The following is a 27,401-nucleotide window of genomic DNA, read 5'->3' as shown; positions in this document are numbered from 1 at the left end:
TGATTACATACAAAAGGGAACTAGATCGCAACATGTGGTGACTGACATACAAAAGGAAACATTTAAAGGAAAACTAGAAAATCAGTAATGCTTACTTAACACAGGAGGACCTACTTTGAGATATAGTCAAGAAAGATTTCAGAAGCCGGGCTTGGTGGCGCACGCCTTTAATCCTAGCACTTGGGAGGCAGAGGCAGGCCTGAGTTCAAGCCTAGTTCAGCCTGGTCTACAGAGGGAGTTCTAGGACAGCCAGGGCAACACAGAGAAACCTTGTCTCAAAAAAAAAATTCAGAAGCAAAACCTGTAACCACAAGCTAAATGTAGGGGGAAATCTATTAAATCGAAATTGAAAGTGTCTGTTCAGTGAAGTGCACTACAGAAAAGGTTACTGACAAATGGCGTCTAGAGAAGAGACATATTTGTAAAACTTACAGGACTAGTGTCTAGGAAACGCTGGTCATGTTCAGATGAACACGTTCAGATTGACAACAAAGATCTGTGCTACGGTCTGGATCCAGACGGAGTGGGTCCACCGGGGTTTAGTGGTGAAACTTCATCCTCATTGTAAGGTAGTAAATAAAGCCAGTTGAAACTAACTCAGGACATTTAGAGGTGAGGCCTCTGGGAGGTGATTACAATCAGATAATGTCCTCAGGATGGAGCCCAGTAATTAAATACAGGTAATCTTATAGAAGCAGAGAGGCCAGAAGTTACACAGTACACACACACACACACATGCACATACCTGTAAATTCCCATCTCTGATTAGATGACACCTGTGCTGCCTCAGTACCCAGCTAAGGCTGTCATCACAAAAGGCCCACTCAAAGATGGACCTCCATGACTATAAGCAAAAACAACCTACTTCACAGTTTTAAAAAAAAAAAAATCTGTGCATCTCCACAGTCAGCAACAGACCAAGACAGGAACTACAAAATCAAAGTGGGTAAATAGATGAATAGGCAATTTTACAAAAAGAAAAACCAAAATAAGATAAAAATGCTTATCAGAAAATGCCCAAATTCAGGGTTGGGGACTGAGCTTGGTGGTGGAGCATTTGCCTAGCATGTGTGAAGCGCTGGGTTCAATCCCAGCACCACACACAAAATAAATTAAAGCTCAAATTCATTGTAAGTTGAGGTTTAAGTTTATATATAACAGTCTGGAAAAAGGGATGGGGTCCTGAGTACCACTAAGCGCCAGTGCAGCCACAGGATATGAGCACCCCCAAGAGCTACCCTGCTAAAGTATGTACCGCTCCAGCTTATTCTACAACATAATCTAGCAGAGCTTCAGCAAATATATGAATATTTTATACTCAGGAAACACGTGGCTTTTACATGTCTCACAGACCGGTATTACATTAACCTCTAAAGTGCTAAAAATTTTATGCAACAAAATACCAACAGCTCAATTTCTTTCATATAGTATTTGATCACTGTAATCTTGTGAAGAAAGTCCTCTAAGAAATAAATGTCATTGAAAAGAATCATTGTGGTAGCACACACCTTTGATCTCAATACTTAGGAAGCAGAGACAGGCTTCCTCGGTGAGTTTGAAGCCAGCCTGTACTAAGATGTGTTCTCAGCATGTTCTAGGATAGCCAAAGCTATACAAGGAGAGGCAACCTTTTATGGAGAAAGAAAGAAAGAAAGAAAGAAAGAAAGAAAGAAAGAAAGAAAGAGAGAAAAGAAAGGAATTCCAGTTTTTGTCCCATGAGAAATATTACAATAAAAGAAATATATAGCTGGTACTGACTAAACACTAAAGTCAGCAGCAAGAAAACATGTATTTAGTCTGTGATGCACCTGAAACAGAAAGAGTTCCAGAATATACAAACCACAGAATTCTGCACAGGACCTAAGGTGCAGACATTGCAGTTGGAATAAAAACAATACAATTTTAAAATCGAAGGCTGGATAGACAGCTCTGGCTGCGAGCATAATTTCAGAATGCCAAGATCCACCAGTTAGAAGAATAGCAGACATCCCGTCAGCGCAAAGCCTAAAAGAAAGCAGCCAAGTGGCAGTTCAGAGATGAGCCTCTAACAGTGTCGCCCCCTTAGCCAGTAATACCAACTAAAGACTAATACCAAGAGGGAAAGGGAAGTCCGCGATCATAGGGGCCCCAGTGCAAGAACCAATAAATACCCACGATCATCACTAGTCACCTGACTCTGCAAGCAAATAGATAATCCGTGTGTGCAAAGCACTCGCACCTAAAGACTAGGGCCACTCTCCAGAAGCAGCAAATGTCACCAGGCTAGGGACCCCAAAGGGACCCTGATGGATCCCAATGCTTCAAAAAATAAGAAAGAAAGAAAGAAAGAAAGAAAGAAAGAAAGAAAGAAAGAAAGAAAGAAAGAAAGAAAGAAAATAAGAAAGAAAGAAAGCCTCCTGGAGGTGGTCTGAAGCTGAAGCACCAAACAGCAGCAGCCAACCAGAACAATCTGACAGCTGGAAGGTCTCCAGCTAGGGAGGGCTCCTGACCCTTGACCTTTAACCCCTGCCTTCCAAGGCTAAGCTCTAAAGCTGGGTTTTCACAAGGAGGCTCCAAAGCGCTCCTACCTGTCAAATCTTCACCTCAGGCGATAATCATGTCTGTAGGGGATGCTGTGGGCGCCCCCGCAAAGGACGCAAAGGAGGCGGTGTAGGCGAGGAGGACCAGCGAGGTAAAGTCCGGGTGGGCGACCCCGAGGGACCCCACGCCGATGTAGCCGTCCTCAGCCTGCCTGGATGCAAGGAGCCACCGCCGCTGCTGCTGCAGTAAATCAGCTGACACCGGCCTCAATTGCCGTAAATCGGCTGACACCGGCCTCAACTGCCGTGACGCCGCTGCAACTGTCGCAAAAGAGAGGCAGGGTGGAAAACGCTCAGGGTTTCTCAGCTCGCCCAGTCCAGGCAGGCGTGGTCTGGTTACTATGGCGACTGGAGCCCGCTATAAGGACGCAGTCGCCATGTTGTCTACTCTTCAGTCTGGTCTAGACTGCGTTCTTGATGCCAATTCTTGTGCAGAGTGACGGGAAAACATACAAGGATGGAACGGTGAGCCTAGAAAATCAGGTCTTTCCTGGATCAGGGTGGTAAAAGTTTACATTTCGCCCCGAAGTATGAGTTCAGGTGGCAGGAAATTATACTGTTTGCTTCTGGTCAGCAGGACAAGCATCTAAGGAAGCGCCTCCACAGCAAGCACACACACACACACACACACGCCCTAGGGAAATATTCAGGTCTTCTTTATTAAAGGCTGTGATGACTGCAGAGCCAGCCCACCAATCTTACCTTCTCTTTCTCCCACATCTCCTCCAGCATTTGTTGTCAGTTGTTTTGTTGATCTATGACGTTCTGATTGAGGTAAGATGAAATCTCAAAGTTGTTTTGATTTGCATTTCCCTAATTGCTAAGGCAAATGAACATTTTTTTAAAAGACGAGGCCAACTTATTTTAGGTTCTCTCTCTCTCTCTCTCTCTCTCTCTCTCTCTCATATTACACCCAGGGTGCAGCTTTCCCTCCCTTCCCTCACCCCAGTCTTTCTTCTCAGAAAAGAACAGCCTCCCACTAACATTAACCAGCCACTGCATAACAAGTTACACTCAGGCCAGGCACAAACAGCCACATGGAGACTGGACAAGGCAACCCAATAGGAAGAAAAGGGTCCCACAGGTATAAGAGTCAGGGACAGCCCCCATCTCTACTCCCACTGCTAAAATTTCCACAAGGACAACAAACTACTCAGCCATAATTTGTGTGCAGAGGACCTTGGTTAGACTCCTACAGACTCCCTGATCTTGGCAAGACCCCATGAGCCCCAGTCTGTTGATTCTATGGGCCATATTCCCATCTTCTCTGCGTCCCGGACCCCTCTGGTTCCTTCAATCCTTCCTCCCACTCCTCCAAGGGACTCACAAACTCCACAGTTTGGCTGTGGGACATTGCATCTGCTCCCATAAGTTGCTGGATGGAGTCTCTCTGGTCTCTTTGATGATAATTCTGCTAGACTCCAGTCCCAGAACACTATACAGGCAGTACAAACTGTAGGTTGAAGGTTTTGTGGCTGGGTTAGTATCCTAATCCATCCCCTTGAGGCCTTGCCTGGTTACAGAAAATGGTCCATTCAGGCTCTGTGTGTGCTCCCCATTACTAGATGTCTTTGCCAGGGTTACTCTCATAGATTTTATGCAGTTTCCATTGTTGTGGGTTTCCAACTGTCTCCCAATTCCATTTGTTTCTCTAAGTATCCCCCCCACACTACCTGATTTCTCCTGTTCCCAACCCTACCCACCCAGTCCACCAGCAATATTTATTCTACTTGCCCTTCCCAGGGAGTTACTTTCTTGTTATTTAACCTCTCTGGGTCCATGAACCATAGCACGATTGTCTTTTTCTTAATAGCTAATATCCTCTTAAAATTGAGGACATACCATATTTGTCTTTCTGTGTCTGGGTTATCTCACTCAAGATGATTTTGTTTTCTAGTTCCATCAGTTTGTCTGCAACTTTCATGATATTATTGTTTTTAACAGCCGAGTAATACCCCACTGTGTAAATGTACCATATTTTCTTTATCCACTCTTCAGTTGAGGGACATCTAGGTTGTTTCCAGTTCTGGCTATTATGAATAAAGCTGCTATGAACATAGTTGAGAAAGTGTCCTTGTGACAGGATGCAATGTCCTTTGGGTATATGTAGAGGAATTTTAATCCAGCAACATAGCTACTCTGACTGGAATACAGACACAATCTTAGTAACACCTTTAATTCCAAACAATGAAAGTAAAGTTAATTTGTAGAAAGAAACATCAGGGTTTGAAAGTGATGTATAATTGAGTGGCAAGGTAATGAATCAGAGAAAGATTTGATAGGATAGGATATGAGAAAGGGAAGGGAAGCTACTTAAGAAGGGGCAGTGCAGAAAAAGAAGGCAGTTTTACCAGACCAGTTCTAGAAAGACATTTTGCAGAGAGAGAACAAGCTAGACACAGGTGAATGAGCCAGAGGATGAGAAGGAGCCAGAATACTGAAACATACAGTCAAAGTTAGTATGAAGCCAAACAGAGCAACTCAGTTGGAAGATGAAAGAAGCCAGTTTGGATCAGTCAGCATGGAGAGGAATTTTGAGCCAGAACAGCTGAGTTGACCAACCAACTAGAGCACAGAGAGAACTAGAAAGGGTGAGTGTGCTCAACAGTAAGTCTCAGAGGCTGAAAACATTATAGACCTATATTAGATTGTACAAAGGCTAGGAGCTTCCAGCTCTAGGCCTAGGTTAACAAAGCAAGGCAGTAAGCCGCAGAGATGACGATTACATCAGGTGAATAAAAGTTACTTTTACAGGTACATGCCCGGTATAGCTGGGTCTTGAGGTAGATTGATTCCCAATTTTCTGAGAAACAGCCATATTGACTTCCAAAGTGGTTGTACAAGTTTGCATTCCCACCAGCAGTGGAGAAGTATTTACCTTTTCCACTGTAGAGCTTAGGAGTATAAAAAAACAACTATGATCTTGCTTTTAAAAAAAAGTGACATATTAGCCACTAAATGGCAAATAGAAAACATTTACTTTGAAGGGACTGCGTCTAGCATACATCTAAGCTCAGGGGATGTGATAACAGGGGAGGAGAAATTAGCAATGATTTCTAAAGCTAAAAGACCTCTATTTACATTAAGAAAGTGAAGTTTTTGAGTGTGGCTGATTAGCTATAGTATTAGGGCTCACCAATGGTGTACATGCTTAAGTAGCTATGAGTGGTTCATTCTAGAAGCATAAAAAGCCCCTTAAGGAATCACACTGCCCAAGCCCCTCCTTGTTCTATAGCTACCTGTCGACACTCTAGTGACCAGAGAGCCTTGAATGGGAATGGGAGATGCCCAGTTCATTATTCTCTCACCTAGGCACATTTGCACAGGTGCCTATCAGCAGGCCAGGTGTCCAGGCAGGAGGCTGGTGTCCAGGCCAGTGGTTCTCACATTGTATCTGGGTACTGTTAACAGCCAGGAGTGATACCTATTCCTAGCTCTGATGAGGCAAGGAAAGTGAAGGGCATGAATTAGAAAATGGTATGACCTAAGCTGCAACCTCTGGCGGTGTCGTAACCCGTGGCAACAGAGCAAGAAGGAATAGTGTATCTAGATCTCATTATTTTCTGACATCCAATAAGCTCTATGGAGGGGACTTGATGCAGTCCATGAACAGCATCTTCCTGGGACAAAGGTCAGGATAGAGAAAGATTGCAAATATATATGGAAGAGCACACACACACACAAAAATGAACATTAAACTGCCTTCTCAGATCTGACTTTTATAGTTCTGTTCACAGTGTGTCTTAGAAACCTCCTTAGCGGTCTTGTTTTAGATGCTTTCTGTGACCTGGAAGGACAGTTAAAGTGTGTGTGTGTGTGTGTGTGTGTGTGTGTGTGTGTGTACATAGTATTTAGGTACAAACTCAGAGCTTCATTTCTAAGTTGTGGAAGGACAGGTAGAAATAATATTAATCCATCTCTTCTGAACTGAACTGGATGCCTCCCAACACCAGAATTCATTACGTTGAAGCCCTGAACCCCAGTATGGTTTGACTGTTTTTGAAAATGAGACTTAAGGCTCATTAAAGATCCTTATGTTAAGTGAGGTCAAAAGTCAAGACCCTGTTCTTGTTATTGGCAGCATAAACTACAGCTCAATGCCTGAGGACTCCTTACCAAAGCTTGAGGAGGCCTCTACTCAGGTGTACCCATTCCTCAAGGATGCCACAAAAGTGATGTAAGGGTGATTCAGGGTGAAGCAAAGTTGGTGAATTTACTGATTAATTGAAAAGACACACTTGGGAAAGAGGCAGGTTTTCAAAGAGGAGCATACCCCAGTACCTCAGGTGAGCTTGTATGTGCAGTTGTAGGGCTTGAAGCTGCTTAATCTATAACTAAGCTTAGATTGTAGGCAAGGTATGTGCCAATATATTCCATTTTTAATCCAAAGCTGAGGGGTTTGTTTGGTTGGTTTGGTTTGATTTGGTTTGGTTTGGTTCGGCATATGGTTTGGGCTGGAGGAAAAACACTGATTAGAAAATAAACATTGAGACACATTGATCAAAGGAATCTTTAATCATAGAAATGTCACAAGGAAGTTGGACATAAGGTATAAGTTCATTACATGATATTTTAATTGTAAAATTGATTAGATATTTTTATTTTTAAAATATTTTAATTGAAGTAGAATTGCATCATTTTCTTGGCCCTTTCCTCCCTCTGCACGCCCCCTCCCCAGCTTCCCTCCCTCAAACTTCTTCCATGTATCTCCAATCTCAAATTGCTAACCTCATTTTCTTATATTTATTGCACACTTTGTGTGTGCACAAATATATCCAATTTATTTACAACCCACTGAGTCCAGTTTTGCTATTTTTGTATATATGATTTTGAGGCTGACAACAACTCAGCAGCAGCCAACCAATAGGAGGAAGAAGGCTCATCTCTGGGAGAGGCTAAGCCTCGTTCTCCCAGAAGTCAAGTGTTGGTTTTTGCCTAGGTGTTAGACCCTGAGAAGTTTTTTCTCCTTCTACATTAATAGGTCCGTTGGTTTTTGCTCTTGTCCCTATCTTGTTTATATAGACATTTATAGAACAGCGCTTCACAGCAGACATCTGTCATTCAGGCTCTTAGATTCCTTATGCCCCTCTCTTCCACAATGCTCCATTGGCCAGAGATGTAGGAGCTGTGGTGTAGCCACAGCTAGGGGCTGGCTCCCCATGATCCATTGATCTCTGCATTATGTCCGGTTGTGGTTTTCTATGATCGTTTCCATTTTCTGTAAGGAAACGCTTCAGTGAGGTGTGGTAGTCATGCTTACCTGTGGGCGTAAGGATAAGATTTTAGAAGGTGGTGATGGATTACACTGATCCATGACCTTACCAGCCTCGGGAAACTAGCTAGGTTTCCAGTACCGGGCATGGCTTTGTAGTGGTAAATATTATTCCTGGGGGTGGGGGAGTTACCCCACTTAGACCATATAGTTACCAAATAAAAGATACAAAAGCCTTTATATTTATAATAAGCCTTAAAGCATTTAGAGCTGGGCAGATGTCAAGCCTCTATGCTATTTTGTCTACTTCCCTGTCAATAACCCCAAGATATCACTTGTCATGTTCTGCCTGGACTGCTCCTACTCAACAGGTTGACCATCGGGGCTTTGTGCTCACGATCCATCTACCCCATGGCAACCCCATCCTTCTTCCTCTTTCCTCCTGGTCTCTGCCTGAGAGCCCAAGCCCAGGAACCTTTGCTCTGCCTCCTCTCTTCTGCCCAGCCCAGGCTGTAGGCATTTTTATTAACCAATTATGAATAACATGGAGAGTAAGGGTTACTCATAACAAAGGCTGGTATATGTGAGGATCTGCTTGTCTTGGAGCAACCAGATCTTGGGGTACAGAATGTAGCATTTGAATACAAGCAACACCAGATCAACCTCCTACACGATTCCCCCACTTTTGAGTAGGCTTTATTTCTATTAAGATAGCTGTTGGTTGCCACGTCTTGCATCTTTATGCCTACCTAGCTATGATGGTAAGTTGTATGTTTCATAGGTGTTGAAGATGGATAGGACTGTCTAATTGATTCCTTCCCTTGATAGTTTTCATAGTACTTTCTGGAATTATGAATGCTAGACCACAGAACAAAGGCTTATAGGTCAGATCCAGCTAAAGTCATCCAGGTCATGTGTCCTGGTTTGTGGTTTCTTCAGAAAAGCAGGCCCACTTCAACCCCTAAGAAGTAACCAAGAACTACAGTGTATTGCCTGGGAGTTGTGGTGGTTTGAATATGTATAACCCAATAGGAAGGAGCACTATTAGGAGATGTGGCCTTGTTGCAGGAAGTGTGTCACTGACACCCTCCTCCTGACTGCCTGCAAAAGAGAGCCTTTTTCTGACTGCCTTCAGACCAAGGTATATAATGCTCAGCTCTTTCTCTGGCACCATGTCTGCCTGTTTGCTGCCATGTTATCTACCATGATGATAATGGACTGAACCTCTGAAGCTATAAGCCAGCTCCAACCAAATGTTGTTCTTTATAAGAGTTGCCTTGGGGGCTGGTGAGATGGCTCAGTGGGTAAGAGCACCCGACTGCTCTTCCGAAGGTCCAGAGTTCAAATCCCAGCAACCACATGGTGGCTCACAACCATCCGTAATGAGATCTGGCTCCCTCTTCTGGAGTGTCTGAAGACAGCTACAGTGTACTTACATACAATAAATAATAAAAAAAAAAAAAAAAAAAGAGTTGCCTTGGTCATGGTGTCTCTTCACAGCAATGAAACTCAAATTAAGACAGGAGTCATTTGGACAACCCTGACTAAACCTTCCTTCGATGGTTTCTGGTGTTTGGTGCCGGCAGTCTTGTTGGTATTTGGTTCTTGTGAGGAGCTACTACTTGTTGGTCCAAGTTGCTTAACTTCCTTTAAGATCTCTCTCTCTCTCTCTCTGTGTGTGTGTGTGTGTGTGTGTGTGTGTGTGTGTACATACGTTTGTATATCGCGTGTAATTGTAGGTGTATTTACAATTATGTGATTCCTTATCAGATCCTCTTGGTGTTACTTTTTTTAAAAAAAGATTTATTTATTTTAGGTATGTGAGTACACTGTCGCTGTCTTCAGACACACCAGAAGAGGGCATCAGATCCCATTATAGATGGTTGAGAGCCACCATGTGGTTGCTGGGGATTGAACTCAGGGCCTCTGGAAAAAGCAGTCAATGTTCTTGACCAATGAGCCATCTCTCTATCCCTCCCCCTCACTGCCCCCTCTTGGCGTTACTTATCACTCCTCCTTCTGTACTGCCTGCCCTCCTCCTCTCCATTGGAGCTCTCTCCTTGTTGTTTTCTACATTGTATTATCTGTTTCCTCCTTTTCCCCTCCCAAGTCCATTTCTTTATACTTCCCTTGTTTGTCCCCATGGCTGCTCCTTGTTGTCTGTTCACAGCTGAGGATTAGGGCTAGAAACTAGGGGTGAGAATGAACATCTGGCCTTTGTCTTTCTGAGTCTGGGTGCCTCACTCGGTGGAATTTTTTCTAGGTCCATCCATTTATCTGCAAACCGAATGTTCTTTACAGCTGGATAGTACATACGTATGTACTGAGGAGTCCATTTTTCATATCTCATTTTAACTCCACTCAGAAACTAGGCCATGGACCATTTGCTCTCTATCCTGGGTGAAAGGTACTCTGCTTCTGCAGTTCTGCAGCTGATCACCCTAAAGTGCAGCTTGCCTTAGCACCTCAAAGTGACACAGTAGGAAGCTAGGTAAAGCCTCAGCAGGGACTTGTGCTTCTCTAGGCTGAAGTCTAGGGGGGAGGGGGAGGAGAGGAGGGGGACTTATCTCTGTCCTTTGTTCTCAGTACTCTCAGAATGTGGGTTCACATGGTAAAAGCTCACTGTGAATTTGCACATAATTTCAGTCATAAATTGAATAAGAGGTTAGCACAGAGAATATCTATGTGCATATACTCTAGGAGCAATTATCTGGCCTAATTTTCACCATTTGTTGCTGGCTTGCAGGGTCATGGAAAAGGTTCAGACTATAAGGCATCCTTGAAGCTTTGTTTAGTAGACAAACTCAGTCAATACCTTATCCCCTGTTTTGCACCTGGTGTCCTGTGGTGTATATCTTCTTTAGTGAGTGGTTTCTGTAACCCCTTGGAAAGTGCCCTAAGTTTTAGAAGTCTGCCATTATCTCAGAAGCAATTAACCAGGCCTGTTATAAAAGACCGACTCTGTGGGTGTTGCCATTTGGAAACAATGCTAATCCTTGCATGCTGGATGTTTCTGCAGAATAAACGCATTTTGTCTTTGGATACTGAGTCTGGGGCCTTCCTTCAGCGATTTTCAGGCCCTTTCGTGCACCACATTTTCATTCCCCATCATCTGTTAAAGCACATCTAGCCTGTTTCTATGTCATGGCTAGTATGAGTAGGCCAGACAGCTATGAATATGGTTGAGCAAGTAAATGGAGTTGGCCGTTGAGTCTTTTCAGTCTATGCCAAGCAATGGTATAGCTGGATCATATGGTAGATTTAGTTTTCGTTTTTTTTGAGGATGCTTCATACTGATTTCCAGAGTGGCTGCACACATTTGCATTTCCACCTGAACTGGCTGGTTCTGTGTGTCAACTTGACACAGCTGGAGTTATCACAGAGAAAGAAGCCTCCCTTGAGGAAATGTCTCCATGAGATCCAGCTATAAGGCATTTCCTCAATTAGTGATCAAGGGTGGGAGGGCCCCTTGTGGGTGGTGTCATCCTGGGCTGGTAGTCCTGGGTTCTATAGGAAAGCAAGTTGAGCAAGCCAGTAAGCAGCATTCCTCCATGCATCTACTTCCTTCTGCATCAACTCCTGCCTCCAAGTTCCTGCCGTGTGAGTTCCTATCTTGACTTCCTTTGGTGATGAACAACAATGTGGAAGTGTAATCTGAATAAACCCTTTCCTCCCCAACTTGCTTCTTGGTCATGATGTTTTATGCAGGAATAGAAACCCTAAGACAGGGCTGGTGAGATGGCTCAGTGGGTAAGAGCACCCAACTACTCTTCCAAAGTTCTGGAGTTCAAATCCCAGCAACCACATGGTGGCTCACAACCATCCATAACGAGATCTGACGCCCTCTTCTGGTGTGTCTGAAGACAGCTACAGTGTACTTACATATAATAAATAAATCTTAAAAAAAAAAAAAAAGAAAAGAAAAAAGAAACCCTAAGACACCACCTACCACCATTTGTTATCAGTTGTGCTGTTGCTTTTTGCCATTTTGACTGGGGTGAGCTGGCATTTCATTGAGTTGGTCTATATTTCTACTTTGTGCCAGTATCAGATTATTTCTATTACTGTAGCTCTACAATCTGTCTTAATGTCTGGAAGTCCCTAGTGTTTTTCTTTTGCTCAATTTGCTTTAGCTATCTGGATTGTTTTCTGATTTTATATGCATCTTGTGATTTTCTTTTCTATTTCTATAAAGAATTTTGTGGGTATATTGATTGGGATTGCATTGAATCTGTAAACTACTTTTTATAGGGTGGTCATTTTCACATCTTAATTCCACTGATCCATGAACACAGGTTACCTTCCCACATCTTAATGTCTTTTTCCATCTCTTTTTCCAGAGCATTATAGTTTTCATTGTAGAGGTCTTTTATCTCCTTGGTTACTTTATTTCAAGATATTTTGTTGTCTAGAATGATATTGTAAATGGGAGTGTGCCCATAAGGTCTTTCTCAGTGTTTTTTGTTGGTGTCATTACATATTTTTGTTTGTTTTTTGTTTTTTTCGAGACAGGGTTTCTCTGTGTAGCCCTGGCTGTCCTGGAACTCACTCTGTAGACCAGGCTGGCCTCGAACTCAGAAATCCACCTGCCTCTGCCTCCCGAGTGCTGGGATTAAAGGCGTGCGCCACCACGCCCGGCTGTCATTACATATTTTTAACAACCTGGTCTGTGAAGTTTCTTGGTTAATTGGTCTATGGTCTAGCTACTTATTTTAAAAACATCTGGGTGTTATCCAGTGACAGACTCAGAACAAAGCAAGAGAAGGGTTTTCCCTTTCTCATACTCTTTGTGGTGGTTTGAACATGCTTGGCCTAGGGAGTTGAGTGGTACTATTAGGTGGTGTGGTCTTGTTGGACAAAGTGTGTCACTTTGCGGGTGGTGGGCCTTGAGAACCTCATCTTAGCCGCCTAGAATCAAGTCTTCTCCTGCTGGATTTCCATCAAGATGTAGAGATCTTGGCTCCTTATGCACCATGCCTGCCTCGACACTCCCATGCTACATCCCTTGATAATAATGGACTGAACTTCTGAAACTGTAAGCAAGCCCCAATTAAATGCTGTCCTTTATAAGACTTTAAGTTATGGTGTCTTCACAGCAAAGAAACCCTAAGACACCCCTCCTATTTCCTAATTAGCTATCCTGTCTTAATTTAATAAGATCAGTGTGGTGGTTTGAATATTTGTCCCATGGACTGGCACTATTAGGAGGTATGGCCTTGATGGAGTAGATGTGACCTTGTTGAAGGAATTGTGTCACTGTGGGCATGGGTTTTAAGACCTTTGTTCTAGCTGCCTGGAAGCCAGTATTCTGCTAGCAGCCTTCAGATGAAGATGTAGAACTCTCAGCTCTGCCTGCATCATGCCTGCCTGGATGTTGCCATGTTCTTGCCTTGATGATAATGGACTGAACCTCTGAACCTGTTAAGGCAGCCCCAATTAAATGTTGTCCTTATAAGAGTTGCCTTGGTCATGGTGTCTGTTTGCAGCAGTAAAACCCTAACTAAGGCAATCTTTATCTTTGCTAATAATATTAAAAAAATTTAAAAAAAGATGACCAGATCAGCATCTTATACTGCTCATGTGAAGCTAGAATGCAAAGGGGTCACATACAAATAAAAAAAGACCACTCCTGCATTCACCCCTCTGTCCCATTTATTCCCACCTGCGGGAAGTGGGTGCATGGGCCAAAATATTTACTGCCTTGCCTGAGCATGTGCAGTGAGGCTGCATGCGTGGGCTGCCTGCCAGGCTGGACTGTTCCTTGTGATCTGGACCTGTCAGACTGTCGGTGACCGATCTGAGCTTGTGCCTGAAGTGTGTGTGTGTGTGTGAATTCTGATTGGATGGGTGGGGGTGGAGCTAGATGAGGTCAGCACGAGTATAGGTGTTTTGTTGTTTAGCCCTTGCCCTAAGTAGAAGCTAGTTGTAGTAAGAGAAGCTGTTGTAAGTGAACTTGTAAGAAAAGCTGCAAGAAGGACGGAGGAAGAAGAAGCTGCTGGGGAAGAGAGCTGTAGGAGAAAAAGCCCAAAGAAGCTGTTGCGTGAACCCGCCTTGGTGTCCAGTGTCGTTCCTGTCGCCACCGGCTCGAAGGACTGTTAGCACCCACCACTTCCCACTCTTTTGGACTTCCAGTTTGCTGACCCATGAGAAGTTTCTGTTGTACAAGCCACTTTCTCCTGTGGTATTTTTGTTAACACAGCTCTAGTTGACTAACTTACAACTATTTATAACTAGTATTTGCTGGGTATTGTATATTTGGTTTGAACATCACTATAATTCATAATTCTGCAAAGTAGATAGTAACACTTCCCAGACAAGAATGACAAAGTTCGGAGAGGTTAATGGCTTGCCAATCCCTATAGGACCAGTTGCAGAGATTATGGAAAATTCTGCTAGTTTCTATTAAAGTCATTACAGTGTCTAACATGAATATATATATATATATATATATAGTCAGATGTATGTACTAAGCAAATATTACCTATTATCTGCCCTTTGAATTCACTTGCACATATCTAGAATATTTCTAATACCTTTCTTTCTTTCTTTTTCTTTTTCGAGACAGGACAGGGTTTCTCTGTATACTCCTGGCTGCCCTCGAACTCGGAAATCTGCCTGCCTCAGCCTCCCAAGTGCTGGGATTAAAGGCGTGCGCCACCACTGATCAACTACCTTTCTCTTTCAAAATCGAATTACTTTTCTTTACTCAAAAAAACTATTGGGTGATTTCCATGCATTTTTTTACATCCTATATCAAATATATTGTTGAGAATTTCATACATGCCTATGTGTTTTTGATCAAGTCCACCCCAGTTCCCTCCTGCTGCGATCCTTCTGTATCTCCTGCCCACTTACTTTCCAACTCCCGCTCCCTTTTAAAAAACCCAGACTCTACAAGATTGAGTTCCGAAGTTACGTCCACCCTTTACCCTGCGTCACAAGCTCACCTCCTGTGCTTCCAACTTTCGTATTTGTTAATTTTGTGCCACTAGACTCCAGATTCCTGAAGAAATGGGGGCGTCTCTTTTGGCATTATTTGGGTACATATGGGTACATTATTTGGAATGTCTGCTCGAGGAACACCCATAGATAATGAAATCCATAAAGAAATGTTCCCATGATGTGTCGAGTGACTCGCCCACAATACAAGCACCGTCAGTCTTTGTAAAGGGTGCCCTATGATCTCAGGGTGCAGTCACGCGCCCGCATAGGGAAGGAGGGTCCCTCAGCACTGTTTCCTCAAAGTCAGCCCTTGGTCAAAACAAAGCAAAACAGAACAAAAGAGAACTTTAGGTCAGCGAAGCTAGTAGGAGAGCAATTTCAGAAGCACAGGGCGCCGAGTCTACAGCCATCGCCCGCGCCTGCGCCCTTCCGGCAGAGCGCGCCTCAGGTGGGCACGCAAAAGGAAGTGGCGGAAATGACGTCCAACGCGCGCGGGCCCAGGCTCCCTCAGCGCCCGCGCGGTGGCTGCTGGGTGTTGCGCGCCTTGCCCCTCTCGCTCGCCTCCCAGCCCGCGTCTCCACCCCCTCCGCTCGCCTGCTCCCTGGCGTGACTCGGCACTCGCAGCTCCGGGAGGACACGTCGTGGTCGCCGTTCGCGCTCAGGCCCCGGCCTCCTGCAGCCCGTCTCCGGCCTCTCTCAGGCTCTCTGCTTCAGTTTCGAGGCCGGAAGCGTCGCGGCCGCCCTACCGGGCTCTCTGTGAGGATGGTGGGAGTGAAGCCGGTCGGGAGCGATCCAGATTTCCAGCCGGAGCTGAGCGGGGCGGGCTCCAGACTTGCCGTGGTCAAGTTCACCATGAGAGGGTAAGGCCGAGTCTGGGTCGTCCTCTTGGCATTCATCTCGGCGTCCCTGCGCCCCCAGCCTCCCCGCCTCCGTTTTCCGGGTCCCAGTTCTCCTGTCGCCTTCTGCTCTGGAATGTCCGGTGGTGACCACAGCCCAGGCCGCTGCCAGGCTTAGGCCTCAGCTCCTGAGTGCGGGTCTCAGATGTGCAGAGGGGGCTTCCTGGCGGGCACAGAGGCCACGCTGGCGGGGCCCGACGCCCAGGACAGGCCTGCCCGCCCGCCGAGTTTAAAATTGTGGATGTCCCTGCTCTTGGAGGCAGCCCGCGATGCTTCCAGTGTGGAGAGTCTCAGCCTCTACTACTTGCGCCGCTGCCTATCTTTAGGAAGAGCCGGCCATCGTTTGCATTTTTAGGATCTGAAAGCTCAGTTTTCAAATTGGTTGATTTCTCTTTACCTGTATTTTCTGCAAAGCCTTTATAAGATCCAGATGAGGGTGTCCATCTGTTCGGAATAACTACGTGTAGTCTTAAGGCCTTGTTGGTGCATTTTGAATTAAGTTAATGTTGGGACATTATCTCTGTAGTGTGCATAACATGTTTATTCCATGCTTGGTTTTGTTTTAGGCTCATCTGTGTATGCAGATTACAGACATAAAATACAGTTTGTACATGTCACCGGCTAGACAGACCTCTGTGTTTGTCCAAATTGCCCTTTTAACTTAATGATTTAAGATTCTAGGAATGTAGAAAGATGTTCACAGATCTAAAGGACAAAAAGCTGGAGGATCGCTTATTGGGTGTGTGCTTGTCTGCAATTGGAACTAGGCCTTAAGAGCCAAACCTTAGCTTCTATTTACAGAGCCCTTGAATGTAGCAGTACCAAGTTAAAAGGTTTAGAAATCTTCATTTGACCACCTAGCGTTATTTACACACAAACTGGGAGCGAGTTTATGTAACAGGTTTATTTGCCTGTGTTGTTGTTGTTGTTTTTGTTTTGTTTTTTTCTCTTTTTTCTTTTTTTTGGGGGCGGGGGTTGGTTTTGAGATAGGGTTTCTCTGTGTAGCCCTGGCTGTCCTGGAACTCACTCTGTAGACCAGGCTGACCTCGAACTCAGAAATTTGCCTGTCTCTGCCTCCCAAAGTGCTGGGAGGCGTGCACCAACAGGCCTGGCCCTGTTTGTTTTTTCTTAAAGCCAGAGAAAAATTCAATTTCTAGTACAGGGTTCAGTAAATGTTGTGTAGAAGATGTAGATAGCTTTAGGGGATTAGGGTACAAATAGAGAAGGAAACAATTATAAGGGTTTTGTTGGTGACTTTTGTTTTGGGGCCAGTCTCCCACAGAACTGAAAGGGGAGAAGTAATTCAATAGAGTCGAGTCTCCATTCATTAGGATCTTTGGAAATTGACAAGGTCAGGCTATAGCATGTATTAAGATGTGTCTCAAAGGAGGGTCAGAACTAGAAATGTCTTCTCAGGCTTCCATGTTTCTAGCTTTTATCCTAGGAGAGTAGCTGCTTACAGTGAAAGAGAGCAGACGGGAATCTTATTTGTACTCCATCCTTCTACTTTTGGGTAATTGCAGCTTTTACTCTCTTGTCACTCGGTTATTTAGTTCACCCTTACCATGCCAGAGGCAGTGAGAAAGGTGGAGAAACGTTGCTACTGATGGAGTTTTTCTGTTAGCAGTGTGGAGTCATTCTCAATATACCTGTAGGGACTGAATGCTAAAGAGCTAGATTACTTAATAAATGCTTTAATGGAATGAAAATTACGTTTGTTTCCTTTATAAAAATTTAAGGAAAATGAGTGCTTACATGTAGAAAACATTTTTAGTTTAAAAAAGAGTATTTAGGTAACATTTATAAATTAAGTGAGGTTGTGTTTTACCCTTAACATTCTTTTTATTTTTAAGTCTTTTGACCATTCTTTCAATGTGGGCAATCAAGGCATTCCTCTCTGAGGTCATTGCAGTCTTAACGGGCTTTATTTATACTTTGTGACCTGCAAGTAACTGTCCAATGAAGTCTTCTCAGAAGCTGCTCAGGGAAAGTTAATGTTACCTTCTGGTACCGGATTGTTTACTTCAACTATGTATTTTAAGCTAAATTGCATATGCCTTATCAGACATTGCTCTAAGTTAATTTTCCTCAAGCAGTGTGTAGATGGCTTGGTTTAAGAATCTGCAACAGCTCTTTGGTATTTACACAGGGCCTTTGAACATACTGGGTAAGCACCCTACCACTGAGTTAGATTCAAGCTCCATTTTTCTTTATTTTCTTGTTTTCTAACCCCCTCCCCTGCCCCTGCCCCTGCCCCCACAGATGTTAGCCAGGGTTTCTCTGGCTTTACTGGCACTCACTATATAGACCAGGCTGGCCTCAAAATCACAAGAGATCCACCTACCTCTGCTATCTAAGATTAAAGGCATGGGCCACCATGGCTGGCCCCCATTTCCCTTTTTAAAGTAAAATATATATGACATAAAATTGATGATTTTAGTGCTCTGTGTGTGTGTGTGAGAGAGAGAGAGAGAGACACACACACACACACACTCACACTCAGGTTAGTCTCAAACTTGTGATCCTTCTGCCTTAGCCTTCTGAATGTTGGAATTACAGGTATGCACCACCAAGTGGAGTCATTTTAGCAATTTCAAAGAGTATAAATCAGGGATGTTATGTGCATTCACTATTGTGCAATTATTAGCTTTATTTTCTGAAATGGTCTTTTCATTCCAAGCAGAAACAGTCTGTTAAGTAGAAATATCCTTTGCTCACTTAGATCCCACTCGCCCATGTCCACGGCTGTCTCCAGGGGTTTGTTTTAGGCAGCGTATGTGAGTGGGCTATGACGATGTGTACTGCCTTTCTTTTCTTAGTCGTTTCATGTAGTATACTTTCATGATTCATCTGCAGTAAAGGATGTCTCGGGAGTACATTCCTTTTTTTCATCTCCTGATGATTCCTGGGTTTACCTGTAGCTGTTTGTAATGAACACTACTCTGGACATTGACATATTACATCTTTTTCAGTCTCTGTTTTAATTCATTTTTTGATAAAGATTGTTTTGAATGCATTAATTCTGCATTATTCTCTTAAGCCTATCAACAATTCAGTTTACTTATATTTTCCTGGCAAGATGAGACTGTTAAGCTATTCATACTGTTAAGAGAATGAATCTATATGTTAAATATCTATTCTGGCAAGATTTCTAAAATAACTGGCTCCAAATAGTTTCTTCTTAAATAAGGCCAGATACATTGAGTGGTTGTCAACAGTGCCATTTTATTGTTTTGGTTTGTGGGTATACTAAGCTAAAAGAATGTTGTTTCTTCCCTATTAGTATAATATGAATGATTTTTATCTTCAAGTGGTGAATATATCACACTTTTTTTTCAGTAATTTGAGTCTTCCTATTAAAGACAGTTTCCTCTCTTTTATTTTCTTAAAGCAGGCCTTATTTTGTAATTGATTAGATGTTTATAGTTGCCATTCAGAGAAGATGCTAGTGGTGTATATGAGGATGTTGAATTCCTGTAGTATGTTAGCTTGTTTTGTTTGAAAGTATATTTCCAACATGTGCAATGTATAAAATTGATGAGAACTGAAAGTAATTGACCATGATAAGAGCCCTGTATCCTGCAGGAGCTAGACAGATAAACACTTGTGAGTGACATAGGTGAAGTGGTGACGACCAGGACATGTTGAGGCCTAGGAGTAAAGTTTCAGTTGGAAGTTTTTGTTTGTTTGTTTGGGGCATGGGGGGGGAGGGCTTTGATAACTAACATTCAAGAAATCACAAATTACTAAACTGTATAGCTTGATAAATTTTCCAAGGTCCACATTTGTATAACCAATACTAAGTAAGAAATACCCCATTATTATTATTTTAATTTTTCTTTCTTTTTTTTATTAGATATTTTCTTTATTTACATTTCAAATGCCATCCCTAAAGTTCCCTATACCCTCCCCAGTCCCTGCTCCCCTACCCGACCACTCCCACTTCTTGGCCCTGGTGTTCCACTGTACTGGGGCATATAAAGTTTGCAATACCAAGGGGCCTCTCTTCCCAGTGATGGCCGACTAGGCCATCTTCTGCTACATATGCAGCTAGAGACATGCGCTCTGGGGTTACTGGTTAGTTCATTTTGTTGTTCCACCTATAGGGTTGCAGATCCCTTCAGCTCCTTGGGTGCTCTCTCTAGCTTCTCCATTGGGGGCCCCGTGTTCCATCCAGTAGCTGACTGTGACCATCCACTTCTATATTTGCCAGGCACTGGCATAGCCTCATATGAGACAGCTTATACTAGGGCCCCTTCAGCAAAGTCTTGCTGGCGTATGCAATAGTGTCTGGATTTGGTGGCTGATTATGGGATGGGTCCCCGGGTGGGATAGTCCGAAATACCCCACTATTAACAATCCTGAGGCTTGCATCCTGAGGCCCCTTCCTTTCACGTTTGGATTCTCACACTCTTAGTTTTGCCTGAACTTAAACCATATAAAAATAGAATTGTATTTTATAGATTGCTCCTTTTCAAGAGGATATAATTTCTTCAAGAATGTGTAGGATATAGTATTATGGCTATTGCTTTATAAAGAAGAGTAGCTAAACACTGGAGGTCTGTTATGAACTTGGGGGTGGTAGGTAAAGATTTTGGAGAGTTTAGTTTTTGGCTGGGGCCAGGGACTCGTACATGCTAGGCAAATGATCAGCGGCTGAGCTTCCCTAGCCCTGTTCTTGGCAGTTGTAAAATTTTAAATGAGGTTAAACTAACTTAGAACTTCTTTGTGACTTGTGTAATATAGCAGGTAGCCAAAGTGTATTATTTTATTAATAAAGTTTAATTATTAAAATAGGTGTATTTTATGTGATTTACAGAACAAGTTACAGATATAGCTTCATTTTAGTAACAACAGTACATTTAGAAATGGCCTGTTTGAAACTTATCTCCTATGGAAAAACAAGCCCCCATGAAATAAGGCTTTAAAAGTACATATATTTTCTTTATCCATGGTTGTATATATGTTTATATAAGCCTTGCTCAAGATAAAAGCACTGGCTATTATAGAAGGTAGGGGGAAAGAATTCATGAGTCTTGTTTAATATTAGAGCTAGAAGGAGAAAAATTTATTACTAAAATCTCAATAACTTTTAAAATGAACTGGGATTGAATTAGATTTCTGACTTGTCTGTCCCACTTGTGGCCCTTCTAACTAGGGTGTTGGGTTTTTAATGACTTATTTAACTTTTGGCCTTCAGTTCTTGTTTGTTTGTTTTAGATGGGTCCCTCTTTTATTGTAGCCCTGGCTGTCCCCAAACTTGCTATATAGACCAGGCTGGCATCCCATTTACAGAGATCAGCCTTCCTCTGCCTCCCCAGTACTGGGATGGAAAGTTTGTACCCCACACCTCGTCTTCATTTGCTTTTTCAATACTTATTTACATCTAATGTTATCAGTAGTGTCAGGTTTGAGTCTGCTGCCCCTTGCTGTATTTCTCATTGCCTCGTTTGCCTTTATTCTTTACTTTCTTGTACTATTTTTGTGAATTAATTATTTGATTCTACTATATCATAAGTTTTTTGAATTTTAAAATTATTTTACAGAGTGCTTTAAATATTTTTCTCTCCAGTAGTCTTAAATTTTATCTATATTAGGTTGCTTAAAATATCTCATGTGTCAACGATACCTGAATTTTTATTTAGCCAGGCCTACCTCTCTGCCTCCAGAATACTAGGATTAAAGGCATGTGCTACCACACCAAGCCTTATTCTTCAGTTCTCAGTAGGTGATTATGCTAGGTTACAGTCAGTTTTATTTTATTTTATTTTTAATTTTTTGAGAAATTTATTTATGAGAACTGTAGTTACATATTAACACTTTTTCCCCACTCTCAATTCTTCCTATTTCCTCCTCTCTCCTTCAAATTTATGACCTCTTTATTATTGTTACATATTACATATGTATTCATACATGCACATGTGTGTGTATGTGTGTGTGTGTGTGTGTAACTACAACCAGGCTGAAGGTCCTGAGTTCAATACCCAGCAACCACATGGTGGCTCACAACCACCTGTAATGAGATCTGATGCCCTCTTCTGGTGCATCTGAAGTCAGCTACAGTGTACTTATATATAATAATAAATAAATCTTTGGGCCAGAGCAAGCAGGGACTGAGTGAGTGGGGTTGACCAGAGCAAGCAGAGGTCCTAAAAATTTAACTCCCAACAACCACATGAAAGCTCACAACCGTCTATACATCTACAGTGTACTCACATACACATAATAAATAAATCTTTAAAGAAAAGAAAAATATATAACTACAATCAATATTTGAATGAAAGAAAGACCATTTTCAAACTCCTATGAGGCAGGTATTATTCTTACCCAAACCAGGTAAAGATATAGCAACTATAGACTACAGGCTAATATTCCCTGGTGAAGATTAAAAAGAATTCTTCATAAAATATTTGCAAAAAGGAATATATCAATGAGATATATCTATGCAGGGATGGTTCATCATATGTAAGTCAAGAAATGTACCAAATAATATAAATGGAATTAAAGACCGAAAAATTGCACAATCAGATCAAGAGATCCAGAAGAAGCCTGTGACAAAATCCAGCATGTCTTCATGGGAAAGTCCTGGAGAGTAGGACTGGAGTGAACAGAGCTCAACATCATAAAGGCACATGACAAACCCACAGCCAGTAATTTGGTGAAAGAAGAAAAATCCCATTTAAATCAAGGAATGAGACAGGACTGTCCACTGTCCCTTTACACATTTTTTTCAATGTAGTGTTTAAAGCAGTAGCTGGAACAATAAAGTAAAAGAAGGAAATTAAAAGGTTGCAAATAGGAAAAGAAATGAGGTTATCCTTGTTTAGAGATGATACAATGTACATGAGAGACCTTCAAATTTTTCCTAGTTAAATCAGTTTAAATGTTTAGTCTTGTTGATTTGGTTCTTTTGTGTAATAGGAAGCTATCAGCTTATTTGCTATGTTCTTCAAAAAGCATAGCTTAAAACTTTTTTGCATGTCCATTTTATATATTGTTCTAAATATAATCTTTCAGTCAAAAGAGATTTAGAGCAGAAAAGTAATTTTTCCCACCCATTTAAAAATGGGTTTTAAAACCCCTGGACTAGATGATTTCTGCACCCCTCGGCAACAAGTTGAAAAAAACATCCTAGTTTTGGTTTTGGTTTTCTTGTTGTGGGGCAGGGAGAGGTCTGGGCAACTGCTAGCCAAGGTCTGTAGAGGAGAAAAGCAGTCTGACATTTGGAAATACTGAATAATAGCTATGAAAGATTTTCATACAGGAAAAACTAACTGGCTTATTGAATTAGTTACAGAAAATTTTCATCAATTAAATAATCAATAGAGAATTCAGCCAAGGACTTTGCACATTTTCTACCACTGAAGTTTATTAACCTTTGAGTGCTAATGTTAGAGGTAAACATCTTGTTTAAAGTAACTAATTTGGGGGGCTGGAGAGATGACTGAGTGGTTAAGAGCACTGGCTCTTCTGGAGATTCTGAGCTCAATTCCCAGCGACCACATGGTGGCTCACAAGCATCTGTGATGGGATCTGATGCCCTCTTCTGGGTGTGTATCTCTGAAACAGTGTATTTTGATTTTTGACAGGTTAGATTTTGAGGTAGACATTTGCATGGCGATACTGTTTTGGTAAAGTTTGTTTAGCTAGAAGGTATTTCATTAACACAAGTTAGCTCATACATGGCTGGTGGGTAGGTAGATAAGTAGATGATAATGATAGAGACAGAGAATATCGATATAGCATGGACTTAATGGTTAAAAAAAATTATTTACTAGGCTGAGTATGCTAGTGTATGCTTTTAAACCTAGCACTAGGAAGGCAAATCAGTTCACTTTGAACCAGTGAATTCCCAGACTAGCCAGAGTTACTAATAGGACCTCTCTAAAAGCAGTGTCTGTTGTTTATTTATTTACTATTGTTTATGTGTCTGTGGTGTGTATTCATGGGCACAGATGCTGTGCAGGCAGACATGGAGAGCTGGTTCTCCCTGACTAGAATCTGGGCATGGAACTTAGTTGACTGCCAGGCTTGCTCAGGAAGCACACCTGCCTGGCTATTACACCAACTCCATTTTGTGGTGATTAATGTGATTTTTTTCATAGTGACCAGAAGATTTAGAAATAAAAGTTTTATCTGGAAGAAGAACCCTCAGCTACATAGGCATTTCTTCTTGTTTAGGTTTGAGAAAGTTAATAAAAGTAAATATGTCTACCTGTATCTAATGCTTTGATCCCTGGAAGGGTTGTATTTTCTTCTTCTGTTTTCATGAGTAAAAAGCCCTCATGTTGACATATATATTTATATTATTTATATTATGTGTGTGTATACATACATGTATAGATTTTTTTTTTTTTTTTTTTTTTTTTTTTTTTTGGTTTTTTGAGACAGGGTTTCTCTGTATAGCCCTGGCTGTCCTGGAACTCACTTTGTAGACCAGGCTGGTCTCCAACTCAGAAATCCACCTGCCTCTGCCTCCCAAGTGCTGGGATTAAAGGCATGAGCCACCACTGCCCGGCTCCTGTTGGTATTTTAAAGTTATCAGATATCAGTCCTTTGTGTTAAGAACTCTTATCTTCCTTTTTTTATTTATTTATTTATTTATTTTTTTGGTCCTTGTACTTACTACATACTTAAGCTTCAGTTGTTCTGGACTTGTTGATCGTATATTCAGTGAGAGTTTTTTTTTTTTTTTTTCCTCATTTGTTTTTTAAATGTGACTATCCACTTGATCTTGCACTATCACTGAAAAGATCACCTTTCTCTAGTGCTTGGATTGTCAACTGTTTTATAAGTCATATGGTTGAATATCGTACGACTCTGCTTTTTTTAGGTCTTTATCTCTTAACCAGTTTGTCCCCGTACAGACTGTTTATCCGTACCTGAGATGTATGGGATCAGTGTTTTCAGCTTTCAAAGTTTGTTGGGGTTTGGAATAGTTAAGTAGACTTTACAGTTACACATCTCAAATCTGAACATTTGAAATTCAGAATGCTCTGATACCCACACAGTTTAATGTTGATATAATATCTAGTTTTTTTTTTTTTTTAAGATTTATTTATTTATTTTTTACATGTAATACACTGTAGCTGTCTTCAGACGCACCAGAAGAGGGCATCAGATCTCATTACAGGTGGTTGTGAGCCACCATGTGGTTGCTGGGATTTGAACTTCGGACCTTCAGAAGAGCAGTCGGGTGCTCTCTAGTTTTGAGGTTTAGGATCATTTTGAATTCTAAAAGTTTCCAAATTACATGTTCAGCCTACTGTATTGCATGCTGTTAGCAAAACTTTTTTTTTTTTTTTTGGTTTTTCGAGACAGGGTTTCTTTATGATAGGTCTTAATGTTTTTTTTTTTTTTTTTTTTTTTAGCTTTGGACCTCAGCCTAGGCTGTTTTCTTATTTTTTTAGTTCCTGTTGTACTTACTACTTCACATTTAAATCTTCAGTTTATCTGGAATCATTGATTATGTATTCAGTGAGAGGTTTTTGTTGTTGTTTGTTTTTGAAATGAGAATAACCACTTCATTTAGCACTGTCACTGAAAAGACCCCATAAATGTTAGAATATAAATTATTAGTTTCATTTATTAAAAATTGAGATTGTTTATTAATCCTAATCCAGGAGGATTGATTTCTTTTGACCATGCTGACTTTTTAAAAATTTATAAACATAACCCTTTATTTATTTATTTTTTTCTTTGGATGAGAACAAAGATTTTTACAGTCTTAAGCCTAAGACCTAATATTGTATCTGTACTCAGTAAGGCAATGTGGTATTAATACAATGTTATAAATAACCCAGGTGAATATTCCTGAATGCCTAAAGCCAGTGTTTGTATGATTTACTGGATACGGCTCTTTCTCACAGGTGTGGCCCGTGTCTGCGGATTGCCCCGGCTTTCAGCTCTATGAGTAATAAGTACCCACAGGCAGTCTTCTTGGAAGTAGATGTGCATCAGTGCCAGGTAAGTAAGGCAGCGGGGGAGTCTTTTTTTTTTTTTCCTTTTTTTCATAAAACACATCAAAATCCTACACTAATATTATCTACTATGTCTTTATTCATTACTGTATTCTTTAGAAGACAGGAAAATGTCAGGATTATTATCAATGCAATTTTGACTATACTGGTTAGCAGTATAGCCAAGTTTTTCTTTTATGAGGTGAAATTAATAGGATGTTGTTAAAGTAATAGGTTACCTGACAGTTCAGTATCTTAGGCTGAGGCATTGGATAATTGATCACAAGGTATAACAGAGCAGTTTTGATTGTAGTTTAATCATTTCATAATCTCATCTACAAAGTTATTTGTAAAGTTATTATATATATATATTTATCATATGCAAGTACACTGTAGCTGTCTTCAGACACCCCAGAAGAGGGCATCAGATCTCATTATGGATGGTTGTGAGCCACCATGTGGTTGCTGGGATTTGAACTCAGGACCTTCAGAAGAGCAGTCAGTGCTCTTAACTGCTGAGCCATCTCTCCAGCCCCAAGTGATTTTATTATATATATATATATATATATATATATATATATATATTTTTTTTTTTTTTGGTTTTTCGAGACAGGGTTTCTCTGTGTAGCCTGGCTGTCCTGGAACTCACTTTGTAGACCAGGCCGGCCTCAAACTCAGAAATTCACCTGCCTCTGCCTTCCAAGTGCTGGGATTAAAGGCGAGCACCACCACACCTGGCCTGAGTGATTATATTTTGTGCATTAAGAACAGTTTATGTAAGAAAGTTCAGTTCCTCTATTCTGAATACTGCTTTTTTTATTTTTTAAACATATTACAGTAAAAGTAGATTCAATTTGAATTTCCTTGATTCCCGTTAACTAATTTTTGTGTTAAGTACCTCATTTGTCAAGTTACCTATTCCAAAAGTTGGCTTTTCTTTTGGGTGTCATTCTTCTTACTTATTTATAAGTGTTCTTTACACATTACAGGTAAAAGTACTTTGTTTAGTCTGCGAATATTTTTGCACAATCTGTGATTTGTCTTTTCCTTTTCTAATGGTAGGAGAATGTGTTACTTGGGGCATAGTGCTATAGGCACAACAGCCTGGTGATTGTAGTGTGGTGGTTGTATGGCAGGGTAGTATTTGCATGCAGAGAATCAAGAAATAAAGAACTGTGCAGGTGTTTTTCTTTCTTTCTTTTTTCTTTTTTAACATTGACCATATCATTTTATTTTATTACTTTTAGATTTATTTATTTATTATATATAAGTACACTGTAACTGTCTTCAGACACTCCAGAAGAGGGCATCAGATTTCATTACAGATGGTTGTGAGCCACCATGTGGTTGCTGGGATTTGAACTCAGGACCTTTGGAAGAGCAGTCAGTGCTCTTAACCGCTGAGCCATCTCACCAGCCCGCAGGTGTTTTTCATATGCTAAGTATTTTTAGTTCATAAGAGTAGTTCACATTTGTGTCTTAAGTTTTACTTTTTAGTATAGTACTGTTCTAATAGGTCTCTTCTGGAATTTAGAGAGGTTACCCTTTATACTTTTTTTCTTTGAATGATTTATCTTCTGTATGTCTTCATAGAATTTGTGTATGGGAAAGGACAGATTTGCTTTGCTGATTTTAAAATCATTGTCATCAGAATTTTTTTTTTAAAGATTTATTTATTTATTATATGTAAGTACACTGTAGCTGTCTTCAGACACTCCAGAAGAGGGCGCCAGATCTCGTTACAGATGGTTGTGAGCCACCATGTGGTTGCTGGGATTTGAACTCTGGACCTCTGGAAGAGCAGTCAGGTGCT

At 41.4% G+C, this 27,401-nt stretch overlaps 2 protein-coding genes across 4 annotated transcripts in view; one reads left to right on the top strand and one right to left on the bottom strand.

Annotated features, from left to right (window-relative positions):
• Wdr7 (WD repeat domain 7) overlaps positions 1-2,802 on the bottom strand; it is a 272,930-nt gene extending 270,128 nt beyond the window's left edge. For both annotated transcript variants that reach the window (XM_029471767.2, XM_021150163.3), the window contains exon 1: positions 2,568-2,802. The gene's annotated coding sequence lies outside the window, so the exon portion shown is untranslated. The remainder of the gene's footprint in view (positions 1-2,567) is intronic.
• Positions 2,803-2,935: 133 nt separating this feature from the next.
• Positions 2,936-27,401, top strand: part of Txnl1 (thioredoxin like 1) — a 41,295-nt gene continuing 16,829 nt past the window's right edge. The window contains exons 1-2 of one of the 2 annotated variants that reach the window (XM_021150399.3): positions 2,936-3,044; positions 25,499-25,595. In XM_021150399.3, the coding sequence (XP_021006058.1) occupies positions 3,037-3,044; positions 25,499-25,595 (105 nt within the window). In that variant the 5' untranslated portion in view covers positions 2,936-3,036. Of the gene's footprint in view, positions 3,045-15,251; positions 15,594-25,498; positions 25,596-27,401 lie in introns of those variants that run through there. The other variant, XM_021150398.3, reaches the window with a different exon arrangement.

This window comes from Mus caroli, unplaced genomic scaffold, assembly GCF_978045245.1.
Source record: "Mus caroli unplaced genomic scaffold, Mus_caroli_1 scaffold_19, whole genome shotgun sequence".
NCBI lineage: Eukaryota > Metazoa > Chordata > Mammalia > Rodentia > Muridae > Mus > Mus caroli.
The sequence above is the reverse complement of the archived record's forward strand: the minus strand, read 5'-3'. Positions and strand labels throughout refer to the sequence as shown.